The sequence below is a fragment of the Capricornis sumatraensis genome, chromosome 2, assembly GCF_032405125.1.
Source record: "Capricornis sumatraensis isolate serow.1 chromosome 2, serow.2, whole genome shotgun sequence".
NCBI classification, from domain to species: Eukaryota; Metazoa; Chordata; class Mammalia; order Artiodactyla; family Bovidae; genus Capricornis; species Capricornis sumatraensis.
Genome location: NC_091070.1, coordinates 59,927,579 through 59,948,976, shown reverse-complemented (window position 1 = coordinate 59,948,976; position 21,398 = coordinate 59,927,579). Strand labels below are relative to the sequence as shown.

General features: G+C 36.1%; 1 protein-coding gene across 4 annotated transcripts in view; it reads right to left on the bottom strand.

Moving 5' to 3' along the window:
• Positions 1 to 1,967: 1,967 nt before the first annotated feature.
• Positions 1,968 to 21,398, bottom strand: part of POLE2 (DNA polymerase epsilon 2, accessory subunit) — a 29,594-nt gene continuing 10,163 nt past the window's right edge. For 3 of the 4 annotated variants that reach the window (XM_068964911.1, XM_068964913.1, XM_068964914.1), the window contains 14 exons: positions 19,927 to 20,001; positions 17,520 to 17,603; positions 16,902 to 16,958; positions 16,141 to 16,189; positions 14,659 to 14,731; positions 11,709 to 11,881; positions 11,055 to 11,144; positions 10,837 to 10,891; positions 10,074 to 10,133; positions 9,910 to 9,987; positions 8,265 to 8,373; positions 7,273 to 7,449; positions 5,140 to 5,207; positions 1,968 to 2,005 (listed from right to left, as the gene is read on the bottom strand). In XM_068964911.1, coding sequence (XP_068821012.1) covers positions 1,987 to 2,005; positions 5,140 to 5,207; positions 7,273 to 7,449; positions 8,265 to 8,373; positions 9,910 to 9,987; positions 10,074 to 10,133; positions 10,837 to 10,891; positions 11,055 to 11,144; positions 11,709 to 11,881; positions 14,659 to 14,731; positions 16,141 to 16,189; positions 16,902 to 16,958; positions 17,520 to 17,603; positions 19,927 to 20,001 — 1,167 coding nt within the window. In that variant the 3' untranslated portion in view covers positions 1,968 to 1,986. The remainder of the gene's footprint in view (positions 2,006 to 5,139; positions 5,208 to 7,272; positions 7,450 to 8,264; positions 8,374 to 9,909; positions 9,988 to 10,073; positions 10,134 to 10,836; positions 10,892 to 11,054; positions 11,145 to 11,708; positions 11,882 to 14,658; positions 14,732 to 16,140; positions 16,190 to 16,901; positions 16,959 to 17,519; positions 17,604 to 19,926; positions 20,002 to 21,398) is intronic. The other variant, XM_068964912.1, reaches the window with a different exon arrangement.

The following is a 21,398-nucleotide window of genomic DNA, read 5'->3' as shown; positions in this document are numbered from 1 at the left end:
GGGTGGTAGAATTTATATTAAAATTTTTCTAGAAAGTAGTTTGGTATCTATGTCAAAAGCCTTTAGAATGTGCATCCTTTTTTTAATGCAGAAATTCCAATTCTAAAAACATGCTCAAGGCACTATTACGATTCTAAAGGTTTGGGAAGAATCTAAGAATTCAACAGTGGGACTGGTTGAGCAGATTTGGGTAGAGCCATACAATGGGATTCTAAGCAGCCATTCGAATTGATATTATAGAAGAACATTTATTGACTGAAGTAGTTATTAATTGGTAGTTGTTAAATTCAGTGATCATTTTTCTGTCCTCATTTTGTTGACAGCCTCAGCAACATTTAACATAATGTTGGCATTACCTCAGTGACAAGACACTATCCAGGTTTTCCTCCTACCTCATCAGATACAGTTCCTGTGGTTTCCCCACACTGAGACCAAGTGTTGGCTTTTTTCATAGCACAGAAATCTCAACCCACTCCCCTCTTGTGTGATCTACCTGGCCTCTTAAGGCATAATGTCACATGATGGTGCTTTAGACCCAGATCTCTGAGGTGAGGTCAGCCATGCTGATTAAACACCAAGTAGGCGAGCACACCACCTCTCTGTTGGTCCTCACAGTATTAGCTCTGGGTACTCCTGCAGTACTGTTTGTCTGCTACCCCATTTTTCAGATCCATGCTTCCTTTTAATTTCCAGTCAATGTCCACCACTAACTGGTTCTAATTTGTCTTATTCTAATAATTATAATTCTGGTGATTTACCTGCTCATAGTTAACTGCTCTGCTTCATCTTTCTTCACCTTGCTAACCCCTAAGGCACCCTGTATTTCTAGGCATTAAATGTGTTCCTAAAGAAATCATGTTTAGCTCTATGGTTCTTGAAACTAGACCAACAATCTGGCAGTGTCTATTTCAGTACTAGTTTCAAGGCCTAGATTGTAAATTTTTCCAAGTAATCTAGTAGCTTTTGGAATTATGCCTTGATTTCACTTTTAATCAAAATTTCCAGGCTTTAATATTCTTGAGATTAAAGCTCTATCTTGCTGTTTTAACATCAGGTCTTTTCTAATATTTTGAAAATTTACATCCTCAAACCATATCTCAAATTGCCACTTCATCCTTAACCACAATTCGCTTATCACAGTATGCAGATTAAATTTCTTGAGGAATTTCCTTCAATGTCATTTTAGTTTTATTAGTATCTCTTCCCCCCAAAGATAAGTTTCTTTGAAAGAAGGGTCTTCCATTCCAAGTTGTCTATAATATTAAGATTATTCCTATGTTTGAAACACTCTTTGTACCTTTAACAATGTCCTATCACTCAGATTGATTTCTGGGCTCTCATTGTAGTTCCCGCCATAAATTAAAAGATAAGGGGATGGTATTAAGTGGTTATGCCCAAAATAGAAAAACAGGGCTGCTTCAAAGTGAATATTACTTCTCTTAAAGGTAAAAACTGTGGGGACAATGTTTTTAAATTTTCAGTGCAAAAGGTAATGTATTGAATACCACAGTAATATCCTGAAACATCGTTTTCACTATCATTAGAATAAATTCTATGACTTGAAATTTAAACAATTTGAAATTATTAAATACACCATTAAGACTCTTATGGTGAACAGTTAGCATGTGAATTGTTCAATTGCTCCCACGCCAGGCTCCCCTCTCCTTCACTATCTCCTAGAGTTTGCTCAAATTCATATCCAAGCATATAACTAGTATAGAAATAATGAAATTTAAATTTTTATATACAAATATATACTTAGATTATGTATTTTTACACATTTTCATATTTTCCTTATGATTATACAGAAAATATTTTTCCTGTGAAACTTTGTAAAGTGTACCATCATGTTTATAAAAAGTTATAAATAGAAATTTAAACAGGACATTCTAAAGTTTACCATAATTTTATTATAATTTAATAACAAAATTACATAAAATAAGCAGATGATTGATGAATTCTGTTTCTTCAGATGGTCTAAAAATCTCAAAACCCTTGAAGTTTGCTGAAAATAAAAAATATTCACAAAATTAAACATCTTGGAAAACTAAGTTATACATTTCTTAATATCTAGTTTTAATTTTAAAAATAGGTCAATACATGCACATTGCTCCAAATTCCAAAGGGGACACAGCAGAAAATAAGTCTGTCTCACTCTATTCCTGTTCTCTAGAAGCAAGTTATATCCTTACAAAGACTGTCTAATCATATATAAAGGACTGTCTAATCGGATATAAGCATGTGTAGGGGTAAATGCTTTGAAAACACAAACACAAGTGGTAGAATACATGAACACTATTCTATGCCTTTTTTTCAATTAGTAATAAATACACGATATATTTATAATTTTAACTAATCCTTTATTGAAATTAATGTAAATTAGAAAAGTCAGAATATAACTTTTAAATGGGTATATATTTAAACTATTTGTTTTGCTGTTATAAAAACTACAGTAAAAACAGCTGTACCCACTTTTATGCATAAACCCAAGTATACCTGTAGGATAAATTCCTAGAAATGAAATAGATGGTATATGCAGTTGAGGTCTTAAGAAATCTTGTTCAATTGCCCTCTGTAGAGGTTTGCGTGGGGTTTTTTTTACCATTTTTATTCTGACCGACTATTGTGTGAGAATGGGTGTTTCTCCTGTACATCACTAACATTATGTTTTTAAATAAAACAACTATATTTGAAAGCCCGTGTTGAAACAGGATTAACCCTCAGTCTACTTTGGCTACGTTTCTGTGTTAACTCTAAAATATGATTTCACAAATATTCTAAGAAAAAATTCTTTTTAGGAGAAACTATTATTTATAAATCTAAGTTATTTCACAAAATTATTTCCCTGTATCATAAAAATTTTTTCTCTCTTTCAAAACAAAAGAAAAAAGCATACATCAACTTGTTTGATCTAGCACTGAAAAAATTCCTTAAATTATCACTACTAAATTATAGTTTGGAAATTAGGTCAAGGGTTTTAGTATCTGACTCCACAGATGATAAATGGACCAACTATGTCAACAATAGTATCAACTTCAAGTCAAGGCCTGTGCTAGAAACTTTAAGAGGGACAGGCACATAAGTGACTTCTCATACAGCATATTAAGAACTGTCGTAGAAGTCTGTATACAGTCCTTAAAACACTAAACAATTCTGCATGTCATTCAGGAAGCATTATAAGAAATTTAACTGAAGTGTCCTGTGCCATCATAATTAATAAATCAGTTTAATCCTATTGTGGTTTTTCTGTCTCTAGAATATTAAATGGTTTGCTAAGATGGATATAATAAAAGGATAAAAGTTAAGAAGGAAATTCAGGTAAGAGAAAAATACAGATCAAAGAAGATGAGGCCAGAGCCAGAGCCAACGTTTATGCTAGTGACTCCTGCTGCGGTAGAGGTGGGCTGCACACTTGGCGGTGCTCCTGGCAGCGAAAGCAAAGGGAGTCTATCAGATGTACAGTCTTCCCAAGATGGAAATGGACAGCTGCTTGGGACAGGCACAGATTTCTTTTGTTCTGAGACCTGTTGAAAGTGCTCACTATTGGTTTTCATAGCAGAATAAGTTTCATATGTCTGTTAATTTACAACAAAACTCAGTTCAGTAAAAGTCAATCTAAAGGTGGACAAAACGGAATTCCCTGGTGGTCCAGTGGTTAGGACCCTGCATGTTCACTGACAAGGTCATGGGTTTGATCTCTGGTTTGGGAACTAAGATTCTGAAATCTGGCATAGTGCAGCCAAAGATTGTTTTGAAAGATGGACAAAATATGCTTCAGAGGTAGCTTAATCCTGGGGTCACAAAATCACTGTCAACAACAGGGAGTAGTTGAGACAGGGTAAGAGTGTTTGCCCTTACCTAAAAGCATTCCAAATTTAAAAAATTTCTTTAAGGATTCATTGTTAACTAAAGTCAAACATATGTTCAGTTTATGGAACAGAGGCTAGAATATCAGTGACTTTTATGAGTATCTGGCTGGTTATATTCCAAAAACTAAGCTGTGCCTGGAATGCAGTAAGAATCAAATACATGTCAAATGAGCGAATCCAATAATAAAATTTAGTGTGTCCCAAAGTGAACAGACTTTTTCCTCCATGAATACTGAGCAGCAAAAATAATGCAAAAAATTTTTTTCAAGAAATATATATAAGAAACTATTAATCATGATTTCAGGGTTATGAAGTAGAGGTGTGTTTTCTTTCTCTATTTTATACTTTTAAGCATTGTTTGAAATTTTTATCATGTATTTGTGCTTTTATTTAAATAAATTTGTTAATTATAAAAAGTAAAAAAAGGTTGAGTGTCAAGATTATATTCTCTAACAAGAACCTGCAGATATTTGGTTACTGTTCTTAACTGGTGGGAAACAAAATACAATTAATGGAGAAATCACATGTTAGGATGCCTGTATCTAAGGGGAACTGTTAAAAATGCACATTTCTGGGTGCTACAACTGGAGAGACATTTAATAAGGTTGGGATGGGATCTTGTAATTTAACACTTTTAACATGGACCTCAGAGGATTCTCATGCATGTGGTCTATAGGACACCCTCTGAAAACTACTGCCCACCAGGTAATTATTCTTTTTTCCCTCAGGACCTCCCCACACCAACAATTCTTTCCTGCCAATTTAAGGCAGATTACCTGGGTTTTGAGTGGCTCAGCTGGTAAAGAATCCGCCTGCAATACTGAAGACCTGAGATTGATCCCTGGGTTTAGAAGATCCCCTGGAGAAGGGAAAGGCCACCCCCTCCAGTATTCTGGCCTGGAGAATTCCATGGACTGTATAGTCCAGGGGGTCTCAAAGAGTCAGACATGATTGAGGGACTTTCACATGTGGAAGGCAAGACTGCCCTTTCGGAATAATAACCTCATCACGAGTCAGCCTATAAAAGAACTAGCCCAGCCCTACAGCCAATCTGAGATTTCCCGCAGAAAACAGTTCTTGGTGTATCTCATACAAATGTGCCATCAAGTACATACAATTCTGTGTCACACAGCATGAACACAATAAGTTCAGCCTAGAACATTGCCAATGAGCTACTGTAGTAATTTTTTAAAAACTCAGCACACCTTCAGAACATCTGATTTTTAGCAGTATTATGCCAAGAGACAGCTGTTTCTGAAGGCACACTTACCTATCTTCTACTATCTTATTGGAAGGATAAAAAACTTTGAATGAAAATCCACTTCTTGGAAAAGAGCCCTTTGGAGAGAAAAATAACCATAAGTGAATACTCAACTTTTAAAAAAAGAACCCCTATTTTTAAAATCAAATTCCTCGCTCGTGGCTTAAAGATGAAGGTACAAGATGTGACTATAAAGTAAGGAGACAAATTTCTGTATGCTCTTTGTAGATAAAAAAATATTACTATTAAAGTATCTCCACTAGAAGGAAAAAGTAAAGTTGACCAGAACAGTCATGCTAAAAAATGTAGCCAGAAATGCTTAGGAGTGGGTCTGCTTAAGTGTAAGAAATCAGCAGTACTGAATGATGCTTAGTAAGCATATAAGAGACTCAAACATCCTGTTCAAGAAATCTTTCCTGCCCCTCTCCCTAGTGAAAACCTGGGATTGATGCCCCACCATGGTCCCCTCAAAGCAACAGAGCAGGGTCACATATACAACTGTCCATTAGTAAACTCTAAATAAAGCAGACTCTTATCTTTGCAATCTTTGTGTCCCTGGCACTAGCTCAAAATGTGGCCTATTGCAGACATTCATTAATGGGAATAAGTATCAAGAAAGGATGAAACAATGTCAAGACCAAGTTTTAGGGACTTCTCTGGTGGTCCAGCGGTTAAGAATCCACCTGCTAATGCAGGAGACATGGGTTCGATCCTTGCCCCTGGAAGATCCCATGTGCTGCAGGGGAACTAAGCCCATGCACCGCAACTACTAAGCCTGTGCTCTAGAGCCTGGTAGCCACAGCTGCTGAAGCCCGCTCACCCTAGAGCCTATGCTCTGCAACAAGAGAAGCCACTGCAATGAGAAGTCCAGGCACTGCAACTAGAACATAGCCCCCATTCGCCACAACTAGAGAAAGCCCACATGTAGCACCAAAGAGCCGGTGCAGCCAAAAATAAATAAAATTATTTTTAAAAAAAGTTTTGAGCTTGTCCACAAAGGTATAAATAATGTAAAATGGTGGTTTACTCATTTACAAGATGAAAAAGAAGAAAAATTCAGAAATAAAGTGTTTTCAAATGCAGCATTAACTATGAGAACACACAAAGAGTTCAGTTTAAATAAGGAAATAGCCTCATTATGACAATATTGAAATATGAATAGAGATTCTGTAAAAATTAGGCCACAAATTACAAAAACAATGAAACCAAATCAATTGTGTACATCCTTATAGTAGTAGTTCCCAACCAGGGTCAGTTCTGTCCCCTAGAGACATTTGGCAGATACCTAAGGACATTTTCGATTGTTAAAACTGGGGGCTGCTACTGGCATCTAATGGGTGGAAGTCAGGGATGCTGCTAAACACCCTGAAATGAACAGGACAGTGCCCAAAACAGAATTATCTGGTTCAAAATGTCAGTAGTTGTGTGGTTGAAGAAGCTGGACAAAATAAATGTGTGAGAAAAGCAGTAAGGGATGATGTTTCTAAAAGTGACCTAGATTAAGAAAAAAAAAAAAAAAAGAACCAAAAAATTAAAGTCTAAAATTCATAAGAATCAAGGAAGCATACATATTAAAAATCACTAGTGAAGATACTTGATATAAATAGCAACATTTATGCAGCATTTACCCCCCAAGTTCAAAAAGTCAGTTATACTTCTACAGAAATTCAGAAGCAACTTCAGGATTCTGAAGCATTTCAAGGTTCCACATAAAAATGAAATATTAAAGTGTGTCCCAGTAAGAATTTCAGCATTCATCAGGCTTAGATTTTGGAGACCTGGACAATTTCTTAAAAAAAAAAAAAATCACTCTCAATGGACAAGTACCAGTAATATGTGTACAGAACACAGGATATATACTCAAAGTAATTTCTAGACAGGAATCCCAAGGCAAATTACTCTGAAGGGGAAAATACGCATTTGGATTTATAATGGTGCCTTTTTTAAAAAGACTAAGTCACATTACTTTATAGTCACACATTCTTTTGAAAGTTCAAAAATTTTCTCTTTATACCAAATTAATTCTGTTATTTCATTGATAGTAAGTTTTTACTTCAACAGTAACTGATTAAACATATACTTTAAAGAAGTAACACTCTAATCTTGACAAATTATGATACATAATGTTAACTACATTCTTACAGGGTTTATGCAGAGGCATTCGGTATTGGTCAAAGTAAAAGGATCATATTTGTCTGCGATGACAAGTAGGTCAGGCACAGGGTACACTCTCAGAGCATAGTCATATGCCCAATACACTGGACAGACATAGAGAGGGAGAGGAGTCAGGTGTCCTTGGGATAAGACAGTCTTTACGAACTACAAAAGAACGACACAAAACAAACTTCAGTGCATTTGTAAAAGCTAAAAGAGCAACAGAGAATTTCAAATTAAATACTGATTATCAAAGAGACTTAGAAAATTTGAGAAACATTTGGGAAAACTGAATCACAGAGCTTTGGGAACACTGATATGAAATTATCCTGTATTTTAGGAGAAATTTATGAGTTTTCACTTAATACTATAAAAGCTTCTTCCCCAAAGAGTCATTTTGGAGCAGTTATATTTTTAGCTGTACAATAAACTCATTTCCTAATTCTGTTCATCTAAAAATAATTCCACAGCTTAGGTAATGCCAAGAATATATACTTGACCTACATACACATTGAAGGTTATAAAATACATACTAAAAATGCTGTGTGTGATCTATTTCCATACTTATAAATGAGGATACATGTAACCACTGATTGACAGCTGTATGTCAGGGAATCTCGATAAACACAACATCTTCCTAATGTGGGCATATCATAGGACATATTTAATAAACATGATTAAAAACACATTTTCTTTAAATATATATAAGTATGATGTAAGATTGTGAGTTCTAAAGGCAAAACAGGAAGCTCCAAAGAAATTTCCTGCTTGTTCTGTGCTTCCTTCTGTCCATTAGGGGATACCTCAATAAGAAAACTGAGAAACACTGATTTAGGGAACAAAAATTACCTTACGGACAAAAGCGTGTTGAAATTATTTTGAACTATAAACAAAAAGCAAAAGGGCAAGTGATTAAGTGACTTAAAATTTTATGTAAAGTCACATGTAAGATACCTTAATAAAGAAGATGCTTAACTTACATGATTAGGAATATCCAAATTGCTACTGGGAAAACGGACACAGTTTCTGCACATTTTATTTACTAAGTCTTCACGAAAGACAATAATTTCTTGTGTACAATACTGAATTCTGAAATGAAAATGGTAGTTGAATGTGACTTCCTCAGAAAAAAATATAATGTAATTTCAAAGGCAAGATGTTTTATAATACATTCCCACTTCAAATTCAACCATAATCTATTCATCCATGCATTTGACAGTAATTTATTGAGCTCTCTCTATGTGTCTAGCATTACTTTAGGGATGAGTGAACAAAACAAAAAGACCCCAGCCCTGATGCAGTTCATTCTACTTGGGGTGGGCGTTCAGAGACGATAAACAACAGACATGAAAATTAATAGTATGCTGAGAGATGATTAAGTATACAGCAAAAAGAAAAAGACTAACAGGGATCATTTGCAGGAAGAGAAGGTCAAAGGCTGGAGTATTTAACAGGAGGACTGGAACAGGTAGGACTCATAATGAAATTTGATTTGAGCACAGAGTTGAAGGAAGTGAGAGAGTCATGCAGACACACAGAGGCAGCCAGAGGGAGCAGGCAGAGCAGAGGCCCTAGGATAAACCACGCCTGGCACATCTGAAGAACAAAAGGAGGCTGGAGTCGCTGGAATAAAAGAGGAGAAGAAATCACAGAGGAGACGGGGCCAGGTCACCAGGGCCACGACCACCATTGCATAGGACATGGGCTGTTACCAAATAAAACGATGGTCCATCTTTCTGAATCCGTAAGGGCAGTGTGATATGCCTTCTGGTTTAAAGGATCACTGACATGGTTGAGGGCAGACTACGGAGGAGCAGAAGTGGAAGCTAGAGACCAGTGTGGAGGCTATTACAGTAGTCAAGGCTAGAGAAGATGGCAGAGGGTCATAGAGGGGGAACTATAGAGAAATGGCCAGATTCGGGATATAAATGTCTGAAGTCTTTCTTCAGATTTTTGAAGGACTTCCTAAAAGGCTGCATGTGAGGAGAAACCCCGAAGATCGGCCTGAATGAATGATAGGCAGGATCAAGATGTTCAGAACTACAATGAGGAAAGCTACAGGACAGGGTGGGGCTGATGGAGGAAGAAGATTAGAAGTTTGGTTTGAAGTTGTTTATTAGACATCCACGGGGAGATGATGTGTAGGCAGCTGAATATGTGTGTCTGGAGTCAGGGAGAGGGTTTGAGAGAGAGATATCAACGTGGGAGTTGTCAATACATACAGGATATTTAAAGCTCATGGACTGGATAAAGTCACCGAAGGAGTGAATTTAGGTAGAAAAGAGGGAACCCAAGACTGAAAGCATTCCCTCCGTAAGAAGCTATGGTCACTGTGGCACATACAGTAAATGCGTAATCTTTCCATTCTTCCACTGTAACTTTTCTTAAAGGATGTATAATCGGAATATCTATTTTAAAATCTCTATCCATTATTAAGTTTCTAAATTCAATGTTAGTGAATTATTTAAATATAGTTAAAGCCTTGTTAAAGTTTTGAGAAACCTAAAATATAAAGAAATTTCCTTTTTATCCCATGACAACCAAAATCTAAAGACAAATTTTAAGAAATGTTAATTTTTAAATGAAAGGTTAAAAAAAAACACAATACAAAATACTAATATTTACCTGCAAGGATTAGTAGTAAAAACTGAAAATGGTACTCTTTGCCTGAATTCATTAGTGATGCTTTCAGCAAATGGTGGCCTATAAATACAATTAAGATGATACAGTATATATTTTTTAGTTTACGAAGTTTTCTTTACTGTTGCAAATATCTGAATAAAACTTACCTTGGTAAGATGGAACCAAATCCAGGATCCTCTGGGCCGGGTACAAACACAAAACGACTACTGTAGCAAAATTCAACATAATTCATTCTAAAAATATTATCATACTGCTACCCAATAGTCTAAAACCAAGTTACTGCCTTTAATTATAAAATTTTAAAACTGATTTTTGTACATTTTAATAAATGAACTAATAAAAGTCTCTAGACCAATACCATCCAATAGATCTTTTTTGCAATGATGGAAGTGTTCTATATCTGTATTGCTTAATTACTGAGTACTTGAACTGTGGCTAGTGTGACTGAATTTTTTTTTTTTTTTAGTTTTTTTATTTTAGGTCGCACTGCCAGGTTTATAGGGTTCTTTGAGTTCCCTGACCAGGATCGAATCCAGACCCCTCCTCAGTGAAAGCACAGAGTCCTAACCACTGGACCACCAGGCAATTCCTTTAAATGATATAGCTTTAAATTTAAAGAGATCCATGTGGCCAGTGACTATTATATTAAAGAGTATAGTTCTAGACCGTTGGAGTAATAATGTCATCAAGAAATTTGGATTATGGTTGAAATTATCTCTTCCATTTAATACTTTTCAATATAAATCTCTACTAGAATGTAACATATATTATTGTGATAAAAGGATAATTTTATCTCCCAGCTATACTAATTTTCTCAACTTTTTCTTCCACTCATTTCTTAAATTAGGATTTATTTTTGTTTCTCAAATAACCCTTTAAATGAAAAAATATAGCAACAAAAATCATTACCTTTGATGAATATTTGGGTATTCGCATATTATATCTGCCAAAGTTTTTAGGGAATCTAAAATTTTAAAGGGATATTGAATTTAATTTACATATGATATGCATAAATCAAATTTTATTTGACCAGATACAACTCTACATATTATTAATAAATTTAAATTAATATAGATTATTTTAGTTTATATAAATGTAGGAACACTTATTAAATAGATCCTCAATACCTTTCAAAGCTTGAACTTGATTTTTTCCATAAGGTGCAGATGAAAAATTACCACACAGAATAAAGCAGGTTGGAGGTGCTGGTGAATAACCTAAAAATAAAAGAATAAGTGAGCATCACTTTTCTGGTCTAGAAATCATATTAAAATCTTTTAGCTATAAGCTTTTTTCTTTTTTTAGCCATGAGTTTTTAATAATAAAACCTTACTGTCTAAAAGCAATACCTTATTTTAATAACAACTTCTTATAAAAAATAGTAATAATAGTGTCCATTTATTGAGCACTTATTTTGTGGCAGGCCCTGCAATGGCTTGATTAATCCTTACAACATCCCTCTAAACTGAGAGAGAGATTACATAACCTGCCCAAAGTATTAGGCTGCAGTTTAAACCCAGTTCTGTCAAACTCCAAAGCCTAAGCTGTTATCCACTCTTGTACTGTTTTAGGACTAATTCTTATTTATCATGAACACACACATACAGTTATTTTTCAAATGTAAAAATGTAACTCTTTAAGATGAATTTATTTAAAATATTTCACCGCTGAATCAACTTTTTTAACAAAAATAGACTACTCAAAAAGATACATTTTTTAAAAAGAATTTAGTTTTAAGACATGAGCTCTCATAAAAAAGAATAGAAACAAATGACACTTACCAGAAAACATAATGTGAAGTTTTTCCAATACTTCTACTTGGTCCAACCAAACATCAGATATAAAGACAAACATGGCATCTTTATTCTCATCCTCTAGTTGTTTTAGTTTTGCAGAAGTCTTCACAGATGTATTAGAAGGCCCTCCGAAAAAATTAATATTTCCATAGTATGCCCTAGGTAATTACAACACAATTATTACCTTCTATCCTATATCCTGTTGAAGATATTTTTCTGCTAATTCTACAAATTAAGCTGTCTATCTAATGAGGTTATTTCCCCATCAATGTAAATTGTACCATGCAAATGTATTATTTGTACCACTTAAAAAGCAAACAAGTTTATTTAAACATTCTAGAATGAGAAAGGAAGCAACACTGAGGCAGTCAACAAAGTGATAAGTAAACTATATCTGGACCTTTTAAAACTTACTAAAGCAAATATTAAAATAAATCATAATTTCCTTATATAGTTGAAAGTAGGAGAAATAGGTACTCAATTTGAATAATAACTAATAAAAGTCTCAAAAAAAAGCGCTAGCCATTTGACCAAGCAATTTCACTTCTAGATATCTGTTCTAAGAATTTAAAGATGTCTACAGAGACTTATCTACATCCCAGAATTGTGAAAATCTGGAAGAAACACTAAAGCTTGCTCAAAATAGAAACGAGTGATCTTCTGCACTCCCAGCCTCTACTGCTCTTGCCACCCACCCTTCACCGGCTGCCATTCTACAGTCCTCAGTTTAAATGTTGAATACTATCCCACAGAACTGTCCCGTGAGGATCGCAACAGAAGTCAGATTTCCCCATTACACACACTTGGAGGACCCTGTACTTCTCTTTCATAGAACTTATCAAATTTGTAATCAGCAAATTATTTGGGTGACGTTTAATGTCTGTCTCTCTAATCCAACACCTAGCACAGAGTCTGGCAATATAGTATGTGCTCAAAGTACATTGCTGAATGGCACAAATCATGTAATAAAAAATTTCATGGTAATGGAAAATGTTGACTGAATATTATTAGATGATGAAGCAGGTTACAAAGCATTGTACAGTATGTATTCATTTTCAGCATCCAAAAAAGTGAATAGATATAGAACCTGTATATTCTTATTAAGTCACTGTAATTATATCCTATAAAGTCACTGCAAACACTGCATTAGGGAATACTGAACCTTGCTCTTAAGGAAAATGTGTACTGGTATCAGACAGATTGTAATATTAAATCATAAAACACCTCATCTTGGTAGATTCTATTTTCTTTATCTTACAAAAGAGAAAGCAAGGTTCAGGTTTAGAAGTATTAAGTGACATGCCTGAGGCCATCCCAATAACAGGTGACGGTGTTAGGTTACAATCTTGCAGTTATCAGAGGAATGAAATAAGACCAGAACATTACATAAACCAGAACATTACAAACAGAAATACCTAGTAAGCTGATTCTTGAGAAATTAAAGCTTAAAAAGGCCTCAGTAACACCTTCCATCCTTGATTCATGGAATAAAGGTTCAAAGACAAGAGCAAGAGGAAGGCTGTTTTCCCAAGAAATGATCTAGGAATTCTAGGAACTTTAACAATACATCAGGCTCAGAAAACATAGGTCACATGTCTTGTACCAGTGAAAGAGAACAACATGGCAATGGAATCCCAGCAAATCTGTACTTTAATTTAGAGAAAGTGGGACAATTTAAATAGACGGTTATTTGAGACATTACAAAGATGAATGCTTGGCTAAACTGAAACGAATGGTAACACTTAAGGCCAGCTTCCTTGTTTATACCTCTCATTCGGAAGAGTAATTTTGAGGCTTGTATGAAACTATAACACCAAGACAACAGCAATTATGCTTTCAATATAGCCCCAAGAAACCCTACCATGATGTAAACCTAGCCACAAACTAGCACTGAAAGTACAAACTTAAAAGTAAACTGGCTTGATGTGGGCTTGTATTCTCTGTGGCATGACCAGCGCTTTACCCTGGATTTACTTCAGGAAGAAGATGCACAGCAAAAGCTGCCTGCCAGTGACTCCTCGCCAGCAAACATGGCCTTGGCACCTGATTCATAACAGCAGACTGGATCTAAAATCTTAATCATCAGACTCCTTGAAATCATCACCATCATCATGGAATCTCAGGATTAGAATGCAACTACTTTAATTACCCCAGATGCCTACAGGCTCCAGGAAGCTAATACTAAATACCAAAGCAGCAGCCAGCTGAGGCTGACTAGGTGTGAATGAGGATGCATACATTTATCCTGCCCAAAGTGAGCCATCACTGAAGATGTTCCAGGTGAGAATTTAGGTGCGAAGTACTGCCAGAGCTGATTGTTCAAGATAACTCAGAAATCTCCTAATTTTCAAATATTGGACACTAATTCAAAATATGCTTAAATACCTCCAAGGAGAAACAAGAAATGTCTATAGACTACATTCAACCCACAGGCCACCGGCTACAACTTTCACACCATTATTCAGCCTCTGTCAAATTCCTTGAGTGACAGGGAATTCACTCCTCTAGAGAAAGTCCTTTTGGAACCCCTCTAATATTATAATGATTTTGCATATATTAAATAACTATATAATTTGCTTCTTATAGCTTTCACTCAGTAAAATACAAAAATAAGAACTTTATATTAACATGGGAATTATATTCTTCTGTTTTCCTATCTCTTGCCTCAGTCCTATAGATAGAGAAGACCAATGGATTGGAAATCTTTCCCAGTGAAAGCCAAATACAAAGACGCAATTGCAACCAGGCTGGAGTCAACCCACTAGTTTTCAGTTTTATATAAAGTCCAGTTTTTTAACTCTCATTTTCCATTGCTCTTCACCTTCTAACACAAAGTCTGAGGACTTGTAATAATTGACACCTGATATACTATCTTACATTTATTGCTGCCAGTATTCTAAAATTTCTATAGAGTTTAAGTCAAACATTTTTATACCTAGTAGTACTAGAGGGTTCAGTGGGTGGAAATCCAAAGGCATTGACATGAAACACCTGATCTTCAAACCAACCTGAAAAACAGATAAGTAACAAATCACTTTCATTTCTCCAATTTTCTTGTTCGAAAGGACAAAACTGGAACTCAAAGCAGTAATGCTAGGCCATCGTTTAATCCCCGGTCAACTAACCACAGAATTCACCAGCCCCACTGAGCTACAAAACAGTTTCAGGTTCAGAGACAGTCTCAGTTCTTTTTTGTTTTTTACTTTCGGCCACACCATGTGACTTGCAAGATCTTAGTTCCCTGACCAGGGATGGAACATGGGACCATGGAGGTGAACATGCCGAGTGCTAACCACTGGACCACCAGAGAATTCCTGATAGTCCCAGATCTATTAAAAAAAAAGTCATGAAATTGTAATAGATATAGAAGTAAAACTTTTCCCTTTCTTATTTCACATTACATGTTAGAGTACAGACAGATAAGGTACACAGATAAAAATGTGCTTTTTTTACATTTATTTTTTATTGGAGTATAATTATATAACAAAGTGTATAACAGAGTGAATCAGCTAAATGTATGCATATATCCACGCTCTCTTAAGCCTCCCTCCCCCTCCATCCCACTCCTCCAGGTCATCACAGAGCTTCAAGCTGAGCTGCCTGTGCTGTACAGGAGCTTCTCACAGCTACCTATTTTACACATGGTAGTGTATAGATTTCAATCCTGCTCTCCCAATCGGTCCCACCCTCCCCTTCCCCCCTGTAGCCACAAGTCCATTCTCTACATCTGCATAAAAATGTCTCGTTTTATGACTCTATGTGCAGTCTTTTTTTCTTTTAACTTCACTGAGATATAATTCACACATCATACAACCCTTTAAAAGTGTATACCTCAGGACTTCCCTGGTGGCCCAATGGTTAAGAAGCCACCTTGCAATGCAGGGAACACAGGTTTGATCCCTGGTCTGGCCAGATTCCCACATGCTGCAGGGCAACTAAGTTCCTTTGCCATAACTACTGAGCCTGCTCTCTAGAGCCTGGGAGCTGCAACTACTGAAGCCCACACACCCTAGAGCCCATGCTCTGTAACAGGAGAAGCCACCACAATGAGAAGCCCATGACTCACAACTTAAGAATATCCCCCACTTGCTACAACTAGAGAAAGCCCACACATAGCAACAAAGACCCAGCACAGCCAAAAATAAGTAAATCAATAGAGATAAATTAAAAGTGCATACCTCAGCAGTTTTTAGTCTATTCACAAGTTGTACAACCATCAGTACTAATTTCAGAATATTTTCATCATCCCAGAAAGAAACCCTGTGCCCATTAGAAGTCTGAGAGTTAAGTAATGTCAAAAGTATGCTCTGATAATCAATATTCCCCTGAGTTACACTGTTAATGTATTTTAACCAGTGTAGAAAGGGTTTTACTGTAAAATGATAAGGAGGGCAGGGGAAAAAAAATACTAACTTACCCTCTGCTAAGACAAAGCATGATTCTGTGTATAAACCACTATGAAACTGGTATACAGTAATTAAGGAAAATAATTCTATTTCTATGCTTGAGGTGGTGATAAAGTCGATATACATTTTGGGCTCAACAGGACTTTCAAATAATACATTCAAAGACTGCTGCTGCAGCTGCTAAGTCACTCCAGTCGTGTCCGACTCTGTGCAACCCCATAGATGGCAGCCCACCAGGCTCCCCCGTCCCTGGGATTCTCCAGGCAAGAACACTGGAGTGGGTTGCCATTTCCTTCTCCAATGCATGAAAGTGAAAAGTGAAAGTGAAGTCCCTCAGTCATGTCCGGCTCATAGTGACCCCATGGACTGCAGCCCACCAGGCTCCTCCATCCTTGGGATTTTCCAGGCAAGAGTACTGGAGTGGGTTGCCATTGCCTTCTCCGACATTCAAAGACTACACATTTAAAACTCTGAATAGATTATAGCTTAAAAAATGTTAGGTTTAAGTATCCCCATATCTGATTCTAAGATGTAATACTGAAGATATAGATCATTTTTAGCATGTTATAAACTTTTTCAGTTATTTGTCTAGATACAGCAAATAAGGGGGAATTAAACATTTCTGTCTCTGGTTAGGATTATGTCTCTAGATTCCTACACCACCATATGGAAGTTACACTAAGTACCCAAATAGGTAAATTTGAAAATGATATATAATCAATTTCCCCAGTTCATTTAACACAGATTTTAAAAAAATAAAAGTGAAGGATATAGCTTTACTAAGATCCAGTTGTATTGTTCCTGTAGGGTCTTCCAGAAAAAATTTTCCCTAAAAAAAATCAAAAGAAATACGTCCACATTTATGTAAAAATGAATACTATGGCAAAACAATTAAGATACTGACAATTTTGACAACAGAATATAGTAGAGAGTACTGTGGATTTTTTAAAAAATCAGTAATTCCAAGTCTAGGCTTTTCCATCATTTAATTAAGACTCAGAGTCCTCAGAGGTATCAAACAATGACTACTGCCGATCAAGAGATGGCAGCAGGGACATTTGCTGGCTGCCACAAGAGGGACCTCACCAGGTGCCTTCACCTAAGAGAACCAACCGCATCTCCCAGGGAGCAGGATGTGGTCTGCAGCTTTGAATGCTTAGAAACTGAGAAGTCAACCAGAGATTACTGGGGAACTAATTTCAGGCTATGCAAACTGGTGGCTTGTCTACTCAGGAAACCAAATGCAAATGAAAAAGTTACTTGGTAACTGAAGTAGCTGCTTTCAATGAAGAATACATTCCAGTGCCCTCTGTAAAAAATGCTGTATTTAACTGACATTTCAGTCTGAAGGCTGAAAATAAAAGATGAATGCTTATCAAGTTTCACTTACCTCTTTTAACTGGGTTATCATCCCAAGAACAATCACATCTCCAATTTTGCTTGTACTGCCCAATAGGGTTTCTATTGTCTTCAGCTAAGATAAACAAAATAAACTCTTAAGGACTGAAAATATATTCCTTTAAGAAACTAATCTTTTTTTTCCTAAAAATAAGTAAATTTTGAGTGCACACTGCAGTATTTACACCTATTTTACAGTAGAAAATCAAATAAAACTCAGAAAATATAATTTTATCCTACAAAAAGCTAAAATAGCAACTGATGATGTCTTGGGAGAATTATGCCTAAAGAAACACCATGTCAACACAGGCCTTTACCAATGACTGAAGTTTCATATCATATTATTTTGAATAATGATAAGAATATTTATCTTTAAAGTATAGAAGAATATGAATTTTATTTGTCAGTCTCTTCAGCACCTGCAAATTAGTGGGCTATTTAAAAAGTTATATTCTACTGTAACTTTATTATTTTGAAAGTCTGTCATTATTACTTATATTCTCAATTTGATCATTATATTTTTATCAGAAAGTTAAAGGTAGTAATAATTGGGGCACTATTTTAAAGGGATCCTTTCTGACCCTTTTCTATACATATAATCCTAACAATATATTAGTATACACATACATAATTTATAAACACATACCCATACAGTTTGTTTTATTTGCAAAGATGAAATCATATTATTTGTATTATTCTTCAACTTAACTTTTTAAGTTTAATACATCTTAGACATGATTGCATTTAACTATATTTAGATATACTTCATTCTTCTTAATGGATAGAAATATCTACGATATATATACAACAACTTACCAAACAACTTAAAGGACACAATCACAACATCCCATAATAATGTTAACATGACCTTGAAGTTCTCTTTAAAAACATGAACCTCAAGTGACATAAGAATACAATGTTCATTTTAAACAGTTTTTAAAAAGTGAAATACTTGGGAATAAATCTGAAGAAAAGACATGTATCCTAAAAACTGGATTAGGTAAAGATTTCTTAGAAACAATACTAAAAATATGAGCCATAAAAAAAAAAAAACTTATAAGCTAGACTTCAACATAATTAAGAACTTAAGTATTTCAAAAAGACCATTGAGAGAATAAAAAGACAACTTACAGACTGGGAAAAATATTGCAATTCGCAATCAGTAAATAAAGCAACACAGGAGTACAAAGCTATAACAAAGTGAGGATACCATATTTGTAGTTTGCAAAGGTAGAATGCCATACAGGGACTATAAATGGGGATTCAAATAATATACCAACAGGGATACAAAATTAAACAGCCTGGAAAGATAACAAGAACAATAAATTATTTAGCTAAGCCTTAACGTTACTTTGGCAAAGAGGAAAGGTGAAATAATGCTTCCGGTCTGTAGGTATCTGAGTTGCTATAGGAAACCTAATATATATGAGAAAACACATAGACAATCATTGGTAGAGAAATATAAATAATGTCAAGTTCCAAAACTTTATATTTTTTCTGATAGCAGAAACTATCAAACACTATCAATGTTTTGTCCTTATGGTGCTGCCATCAAACATTAATTTAAGCATCATCTAGTATTATTGTTTTAGGATCCATCAGGCTGCTCATCCTTACGAATGCTGATCTAACATGGTAGAGAGCTGAGTGAGCCTGAGCAGAGCCTGGGCTCTTCAGAAGTCATGCGGAAACGCATAGAAACGGTGGGGCCTAGCCAGAAGGAGCTAAGGACAGTCCTGCAGCAGGGTTCCATGTGCTGAAGCAGGGAACAAAGCCACTGATGCACTGACAGTAACCAGGTATGTGGCTGGGACAAAAGTGACGGTGCTGTTTGGTAACTGCTTCCTGAAATTAAACGGCAGAAGGAGCACAGGTGGCAGGAAACACTCCCCCTCTCCCTGGACGACACTGTGGCCTGTCTGCGCTTTCTCGTGCATTCTATAAATGTGGTTTCCTTAGCGCCTTCAGTAAAGTCTTCACTCCAACTGAAATAACATGTCTTGGCTGAACAAGTGTGTGGTGGTCACTAGATGGCTGGATTGGGCAAAGAGCAGGATTTCAGAGTGGGAGTGAGGGCGAGATGGGTAATGTTGAGGGTTGGTCAGAAAGTCAGCAAATGGACCAGGAGGACTAGGGTTCTGTCCTGGTGGTGAGAGACTATCTGGGGGCTACCAGCATCTCAGGGCCTGCCCCGAAGAAGGAAGTGGATGATTCTGTTAGAGATTTGTAGCACCCGTGACATAAGGCACAGACTTTGCCAAGATGGGGTACACGCAGGTCAGTTAGCTAAACAGTTATCAGTGGTTCATTTGCATTTAAAATTCAATAAATTAGAATTAAGCAACAAATATTAAACTCGTATACTTACACCCCCTGAATAATAATAACAACGTTCTAACCTGGAATTTGCTTCCACTTTCATCAGGGTGAGAACCTATCACTGGAGGAGTAAATAATTCATGTCTGTGGGTTCTCTAGAAAAAAGAAAAATTCACATGAATTACTGAGGCAAACCTTTAAAACAGAGCACTATTCATTAAAATAGCACCCTGACAAACCACTGTTCTTAAATTAACATTACTATTATTTATTCTCAACAGATTTGAAAACCCCACATACTTTAATGTACAAATATCTAGAAATGCAATTTTTTTTTAAAACGTTAAGGCTTTTTTAAAAAGGTCTATTGTGTACCTGGCAGTAATGCACTCTGGGCTGATATGAAATGACAAACTAAAGCTGTCATCCTCAGAGGCAGGGGCCAGTGGGAAGTGTCAATAGTTCACAATACAACCAAGGACCCTGAGAAGAAGGGGCCATTCAATGAGATCCTAAGTGATAAAAAGGACTCTGCTAGTAAGAAACAAGAGGAGACTGAGACAAGATATTTTAGGCAGAGGAAGGGAATTGTCACAGAAGGAGTTCTAAAGAATCAAGGAGTGTTAGGGACGTGATGTGAAGTTTAGTACAGTTGGATCACAAGGTGCACAAATCAGATAATGTGAGAGTTTGGCTGGAGTCTCTCCTAGCAAATCAAAGTACTCCATCCCCTTGGCTATTGATTGGTTCAGGGTTGAATAAGTGCCTAAAGCTGCGCCAGTAAGTGACAGTTACTAGAACTTTTGAAAAAGAACAACTCTCTAAGAGTCACTAAGGCCACATCTGTCACCTCATGGGGAGAATTTGTTTGAAAGTAAGATGAATTTTTAAAGGTGGTGGGAGATGGAAAGAACTAGATGCCTCAGGACATTGTGTGAGCACCTGGCTCCAGGTGTGCTTGACACAGCTGGACCTTCTCCACAAGCCAAGAAATTCCTTTGTCTATTTTTGCCAGTTTGAGTTTCCATTACCTCTAATAGAAAAGCCCTAACAATACAGACTCTGCATGCCAAACTAAGAAGTTAGTCTTACACACAATTGAAAATAACAATTTTGAAGTAGAATGGTAAAAGCAGATTTGTGTTCAGGAAGATAACTGCAATAAAAATATGCACGGACTAAAATTCAACCCTTTAAAAAAATGTATGTATTTATTTATTTGGCTGTGCTGCATCTTAGCTGTTGCACAGTGGACCTTGGATCTTCACTGAGGCATGCAGGATCTTCAGCTGCAGCATGCAAACTCTTAGTTGTGGCATGTAGGATCTAGTTCCCTGATCAGGGATCAAACCCAGCCCCCCTGCATTGGGAGTATAGAGTCTTAGCCACTGGACCACCAGATTCAACCCTTTTAATGAGGCTCGGAAGGGTTTAGTGACACCCCCAAATAATATCGTAGGCTCTTAACACATAATTTTTAAAAAGAAAGGAAAAAGAAAGTGGTATTTACTGAGCATCTTTTCTGTGAAAAGCACTATGCCAAATGTGGTGG